This window comes from Momordica charantia (genome assembly GCF_013281855.1).
Source record: "Momordica charantia cultivar OHB3-1 chromosome 10 unlocalized genomic scaffold, Mcharantia_2.0 BLBB01000010.1, whole genome shotgun sequence".
NCBI classification, from domain to species: domain Eukaryota; kingdom Viridiplantae; phylum Streptophyta; class Magnoliopsida; order Cucurbitales; family Cucurbitaceae; genus Momordica; species Momordica charantia.
Window position 1 is genome coordinate 20,219,895 of NW_028275158.1, and position 7,688 is coordinate 20,227,582.

Below are 7,688 nucleotides of genomic sequence, written 5' to 3' on the forward strand. Positions count from 1 at the left end.
TTCTTTTATATATATAAAAGTCTAAATTATTAGCTTTACACAAAGAATAAATTTTAAAAAATATTTTTAATTTAAAAAATATAAAATATATTAGCAATTAAGGATAAATTTTTAGACTATTTTTAATTTAAAAAAATGGAAAATATAGTTTTTGTTTAAGAAAATATAGTAGCTTTACTAAATGATAAATTTAAAAACTATATTTAATTTAAAAACTAGAAACTATATTTTTTGTTTGAGAAAATATAAAAAGAAAAAAGAAAAAAAAACAAATTTTCATATTTACATAATATTGAATAGAAGAGAGCAGGGTTTTTTTTAATTTAAAATAACACTTTTTTAAAACTTATTTTCCAAATAATGCTTTTTCGAAATGTATTACCCAAAAAAAAATACAAAAGATTAAAATAATTATGTTAAAATCACTATTCCAAAATCAATTATTATTAAATCTCTTTTACTAAAATCACTAATTCTAAATCACTTATATAAAATTAATTGTAATTAATTATCTTTGTTCAACGCCCTATCTTAGTAGCTCAATGTCAAAGGAAAAATGTTAGAGTAAATAATATAAAAAAGAGGGATTTAATTTAGTTTAAATTAGAATATATTTATATGTAATTTTATCCTTGTGTCTATAAATTCTCATAGAGCTCTTTCCTTGCCAACCAAAGTTCAAAAAATATCAAAAGCTCCCTTCCTCCAAGTCTCTAACCATGAACTCTCCATTTTCATCTCTACTTATTCCTCGACAAAGTGCATCATCAGTCAACGGTGATACTCGTCGATCAGCAAACTTTCCACCAAATATATGGGGAGATTATTTTCTTTCTAACATTTTTCATTCCATGGTAGTAAATCGTTATTTCTTCTTCTTAATATATGATCTATATATTGACTGTGTCGTTCGTTGTTTTTTCTTTGATTGGTTGATTTTAAATCGTTCTATTTTAGCCTTTAAACTCACGAGTCACATCGAAATTGGTTGGAATTATAATTCTTTATAAAATTGGCCTTTGAAAAAATAATCTATATATTTATAAAGTTGCTAGTTATGTAAAAAGCTCCCACAAAAATATAAGTGGCCGATTTTGGGTCCAAAAACTTCATTTGTACTTTGTAATTGGTCACGTGAGTCAATTTTAACCATAAAACTTTGAATTTTATCGAACCAAACCATATTAATATTATTATTTAAAGATTTGTGATCAGCTATAACCATTCTTTTATTTGATACGTTATAATTAAGATAATTAATTTTTTTTTATACCAACATATGTAAAGATGGGAGATGGAACTCACAACCTCTATTTGCCAATTACCGCTGAACTATGGTCGCTTTGACAAGATTAATTAATTTTATTGTTGGGTTGAATGTTTTGTTAACCAATGTTTTGTGGTTAAGGTTTAGATATCTTCACAGTTGAACTTAGGTATTTCATGGCTTTGATTAATTTTGGGTATTTTATTGATTATATTTTATGTAATTTATTGGCTTATTAGTTATAAATCTTCGAATTTAATTTAAAAGATGTATTCATTTTACCACTTAATTGTAAAAATTGAAATATTCTTTCAACCAAAATTTATGTTTTTCTTCTTTGTTTATGTTATCAGGACATGGAAGATAATATTGAGGAAAAAGTTGAAGCACTGAAGGAGGGAGTGAGAAAATTATTGATTACTTGCGTTGAGAAACCTTCCCAACAACTGAGCTTGATTGATTCAATCCAACGATTGGGAATCGCTTATCATTTTGATACAGAGATCAATGAAGCGCTCAATCATGTTTATAAGAATTACACTGTTGTTTCCAATAAAAGCAATGAAGATCTCCAAATTGTTGCTCTGAAGTTTCGCTTGCTTAGACAACAAAGATACTCTATTTCATGTGGTAGGTTCTCAATTATTTAGCATCAAAGTTGATTATTTATTTAGTCTAAATTAAAATTTAATTTTGTATTTTGAATATTGTGTAAATTTTAAATAGTTTTAATTACATTTCTAAAATAATAAAAATTTGTAAAGTTGACAAATTTATTAGTTATATATATGACCTCAAAACTACAAAGCTAAAGTTTGGACTTGGTTGTGCGTGAGAGTGGGTTTGAGAATAATACTTTTAAGGTGAAACATTTGTTTTATCAATCATTTTGAAGAACAACACTAATTAATTAAAGAGCTTATTCTAAAAATACTTTAAACTTATAAGAGATTTAGAAATTTTGACCATGTGACCAAACACCATTTTAAAAAAAACACTTAAAAGGGTACTTCTAATTAGCCATTAACGTTTACAATTTAAAAATTATGTGAAATTCACCATTGTCAAGGATGTTGGGGTTTCAAGCTATGCAAACAAAGTTCTACATTGACTAGGGAAATGAGTGATCCAATGATATATAAGAGAGAACAATTATCTGTATGAGGCATTTTTGGGTGAAACCGAAAACAAAGTCAGGAAGGCTATGCCCAAAAGAGACAATATCATTTGTCCTTAACAAAGAAGTTGTTTAATAAAATCCTTTAAGATTTCTGGTAACTAATTCAATTTTATATTTTCTGTTTTTTAAAAACGTTTTTAAAAGTCTAAATAATTTTTTTTTAAAAATAGATTTATGTTTCTCAATTTTGTTTTATTTTTTTCTTTTAAAGGTCAACTTGTTTTTTTCTTCCACCTATTTCTCTCTAATAAATTTCTTTCCCACTTAAAAATTTTTCCTACCTAAATTTCTCTCTAGAAGATTTATCTTTCTATCTCTAAATTTTCAATTCTAGAAAAATTACTATTATTTCTCTCTCTCCAATATTTTCATCTTTATATATTTTTATTTCTTTCCTTTTTTCTAACATATCATTCTCATTTTACTCTCTCTAAATATCTAATATTTTACCAAAATTTTCTCTCTCTCAAATAAGAAAATACTAAAAATAGAAAAATAATTATCAAACTGGCCCTAAATTACAAGTATTTGGTTTTTTAGTACTATAAATGTGAGGATATGAATTTGAACCTTTGATCTAATAGAAAAGATTAGATGTCTTTACCATTAAGCTATGATCATCTACAAGTATTTGGTTTCAATAATTTATTGATTGGATCTAACTTGCGAGGCTACTTATTCAACGATCTCATCTTGTTTTACATTATTTGGTATATTATTGCCACTAAATTACCAATTATATACGATTTAGACTTAAATATCATTTTGGTCATCCCTTCAAGTTTTAAGATTATTATTATTATTATTTGAAAATGATTATTATTCTGTTTTAACCTTTGAACATCAACTTCAAGTTGTTCTATTTTGATCCATAATTTCTAAAATATATAAGATTGAATCCTAGGATTTATATATCTCATTAACAAAAGGCCTTGAAAAACAGAGATCTTCGACAAGTTTACCGACGATGAAGGGAATTTCAAGGAATCGCTTGCCAAGGATGTTCGAGGAATGTTAAGCTTATATGAAGCCTCTCATGTGCGGATGCATGGAGAGGACGTTCTCGAACGGGCCCTTGCTTTCAGCACCACAAACTTAAAAGCAGCCATTAGTAATGGAAGCCATGAAGGGAGCTGGGGGTTTGGAGCTCAAGTGAGGCATGCATTAAAATGGCCGGTCTTCAAAGCCATGCCTAGGCTTGCAGCAAGAAATTACATATCTTTCTATGAACAAGATCCATTGCATCACCCTACTTTGCTTTCCTTTGCCAAGCTTGATTATAACACCTTGCAAAAGCTTTACCAAAGAGAACTTCATGAAATCACAAGGTGAAGATATCATATCCATCTTTAGCTTCTTCCCAACATTTTTTTTTTCTTTCCCTTTCTTTCAAACTACATGTATGCATGTAGTATTTGTTTCGGTTTAACTTACAAATAATTCGGCCCCTAAACTTTTAGGATTTGTTCAGTTAAGTTACAAATAATTTGGCCCCTAAACTTTCATGATTGTGTTTATTTAATCTTTATTAAAATCTTAAATGTTGATGTCAAACGAATCTGTCAAAGACAATTTTTGAGAATTAAATGTCAATGAAAATATTGATATGAAAAGATATTTATTAAAAGTTCATCAGAAATTTGTAAAAGAATATTTAAATAAGTTGTTTTTATTAATACTATATTCCCACTAAAGATATTTTATTGATGGATATATCTTATATATTTTGACGATATTTTTGCAATATAATTATGGAAATTTCAATTCACCCTTGAAATTTTTTTTAATAAATATATGAACTTTCAATTTTGCGTTTAATAGATCTTTGGCACCCCTGAATGTACTATTGACATGCTAATTTTGAGCAAGTTAAAGCCTTTACCGCATAATTATCATGTTGAACTAATGGAGTTAATATAAGGACTTAATTATTATACACCAAGTTGAAAAGGGATCTTTTTAAGAATATAGGGATACTTTAAATAGACACAGCTCTAAAAGCTCAAGGGTCTTAACTTATAATTTAATATTGGTATGTTTTTAGTACAAAACTTTTTTTTCTATCATAATGTTATTATTGTATGCACTTGAAATCATTGTTTTTACCAGTTCATGCTTGGGAAAAACAGACGTTTAGGTATGGTTGCTTTGAAGTTGTTTTTCTCATGACTATATTTTAGAATAATTAGTGTCATGTCCTTCAGAGAATGACGTAGTTGGCAAGGACATGAGGTTCTGTGGTATTACCTATCATGGGATTCTGTGTTTGAACTGTATCAGTTACCCGAACATATCTTGAACAGAACTTTGATTTTCAAACAATTATCTAAACATATTCAGTTTTTACTTAAATTTTATTTATAGAATGTGTTGTCTAACTCTCAAGGAATTGTACATGTAATTTATGTATGAAAAGGTGGTGGAAGGACTTGAAGCTGGTGGAAAACCTATGTTTTGCAAGAGACAGATGCGTGGAATGCTATACTTGGGCATTGGGAACATACTTTGAGCCTAAATACTCTCTTGGTCGAATAATGTTGTCCAAAATTGTGGTCATTACATCAGTTTTGGACGATATTTTCGATCTACATGGTACATTTGAAGAACTTCAACTCTTCATTCATGCAATCGACAGGTTTGGTTCGCTCAACTCTCGTTGAAGGTTTTGTTTGATAATGTTTTTATTTTATGAAAATCAAGTTCGATCGATTATTAGAAGCGCTTTTTTAAATCTATGCCAAATTTCAGCTTTTCTTTGGTTCATACTTCGATTTTTTAAGAACACTTAACGGAATTATTATGCAAGAAAACTACTTTCTAGTTTTTAGTCTATGGTATTTTAAACATTACATTTATGTAGTTTCTAAATTTTAAACATTATCATGTTTCTATTTAATCCATATTATTATTACTACTAATGAAACAATGATGCAACGTGTCCAAAAGATAATGACTATATCAATGTAGTTGGTTAATAGTGTCAATCTAAAGTTTAGGACCTAATATAATTTTGTTAAAATTTTTTTAGTTATAAATAAATATAATGTTCAAAATAGAGTAATATTAATTTGTAATTTAACTATAAAGAAAGTATTAGTAATTAAACCGCGACGTATAATTTTTGAAACAAAATTGTTATCAGATCTAACTTATTAGAACGGTTGAGTAAGTATCTTTTAAATTACAAGTTAATTAGTTTACCATTTTTTTTTCCACTTTTTAGGTGGGATGTTAATTGCATCGAGAGACTTCCAAAATACATGAAAGTGTATTATGAAGCTGTAATGGACACTTACAGAGGAATTGAGCAAGATATTAACAAATATGACATTCCTTATGCCATTCATTATACAAAAGAAGCTGTATATTCTCTCTTACCTTCTATATATTCTTATTAGTCTCATGGAAAAAAAAATAGTAGTTCTTCCTTCTCCTTCAACATATTTATAAAAAAGAGAAGAAAAAAACTTGACACGACCCACCCCATATTACATTGGAATTTGTTGTTGGCACGTCACGTCCTGGGTTGGATAGGGTGATCTGGGGCGTTTGGTGTCAAAACTCTTTTTTGTTTTCTAATTTTATTTTAGTATTTTCCTTACATGGTATAATTCTTTATGCATACCCAGATGAAAAGGCAGGCTAGAAACTACTTTTTTGAGGCTAAATGGTACCATGATGGGTATATACCAACCATGGAGGAGTATTTGAGAGTTGGAAAAGTAACTTCTTGCTACTATTTGTTTTCTCCTATTTCATTTCTTGGCATGGGAGATGTTGCTTCAATGGAGGCATTTGAATGGATTGAGAGTGACCCGAAATCGCTTATTGCCTCGGGAGTCATTGGTAGGGTCATGAACGATATTACTTCCCACAAGGTAATTATTATACTATATCTATACGATCTCAACAATTTAGGTCCCGTTTGGTAGGCGTTTTTCAACGTGGGATCCCATCAAAATGGTGTTTTTTTGGATTGACAAATCTTCGTTAAATTCCATTTTTGGATCACACGTTCGTTTGAGCTTTTAACTCTGATATCATATCACAATGTGGGTATTAAGATTCATGGGGTTTCATCTCAAAACCAATTGGTGATGAGAGGTGTAGCCCACTTATATTATAAACTCTTGTTAAGTCCCTTCACTTTCAACGTGGGATCCTTAACAGTATGGGATCGCTCTACACTTATCTCTCTAATTTTATTTCTTTTCTTTGTTTGATAAATATATAGTTTGAACAAGAGAGGGGCCATTCCGCTTCTGCCATTGAATGCTATATGAAACAATATGATGTATCAGAAAAAGAGGCCGTAGAAGAATTGAAGAAGCAAGTTACAAATAGTTGGAAGGAAATCATAGAAGATTTCGTGAAATCAATTGACGTTCCAAACACTACTTTTATGCCTGTCTTAAATCTTGCTCGACTCTCAGATACCTTTTATAAAGATGAAGATGGATACACATATTCAGATGGAGAAACCAAACTTATTGTCATTTCGTTACTCGTGGATCCAGTGCCAATTTAAGACATGATATTGAGCTCGATGATCAGTTTCCATATATAAAATAGTATTTTACAAGTTGTACTGGAACAAATATGTGATAAATAATAAGAATATGAACAATGCACTAAATAAAATATTGTACTCTTTTAAAGATTTGTAGCGAGTAGAATATTTTTTGGTGGGTAAAGTGAGAAGGTTTTTATCGTTCTCCTGAGAATGATGCACTAGCTATAGAGTCTTGGGCCTTGTGGTATCATCTAACATGAGGTCTTATTGACAACGAGGCCTAATTATAGAAGTCCACTGCATAAGCCACATGAGATCGATTTTAGAAAATTAAAAAAAAAAGTTAAGACTTTTATCACAAGGTTGTATTAAAGCATAAAATTGGAGAGATCCAAAGGTAAATTGTGACATGTGTGTCTATATTTGAAAGCTATTTAATAATACTAGTATCAAAAATTTCATAGTTTTATTTCAAAGTATTTAAGAAATAGTTAAAATATTAAATAGAACTTGGTAATTTTCTCTCTCCCTATTTACCTCATCAACATTTTTTATTTTTTTTTATTTGTATCTAACACAAAAGTGACCTTGCAATAAATCTTATCAATCATTTATCTCTAAAAAAAAAAATTGAGAAGCAATAATGATTGCTTGATATATTTCATAATTAAAATACAGCGAGCAAGAATAAATAATTTAACAGGTATCTATGATAGAAATGGACAAAT

General features: G+C 28.9%; 1 protein-coding gene across 1 annotated transcript; it reads left to right on the plus strand.

Moving 5' to 3' along the window:
- Positions 1-689: 689 nt before the first annotated feature.
- Positions 690-7,037, plus strand: LOC111021377 ((-)-germacrene D synthase-like). The gene is made up of 7 exons (XM_022298327.2): positions 690-854; positions 1,621-1,897; positions 3,391-3,775; positions 4,864-5,082; positions 5,671-5,809; positions 6,077-6,325; positions 6,682-7,037. Exons 1-7 carry the CDS (start codon positions 720-722, stop codon positions 6,973-6,975), a joined length of 1,698 nt encoding a protein of 565 aa, XP_022154019.1. The 5' UTR covers positions 690-719; the 3' UTR covers positions 6,976-7,037.
- The last annotated feature ends 651 nt before the right edge of the window (positions 7,038-7,688 follow it).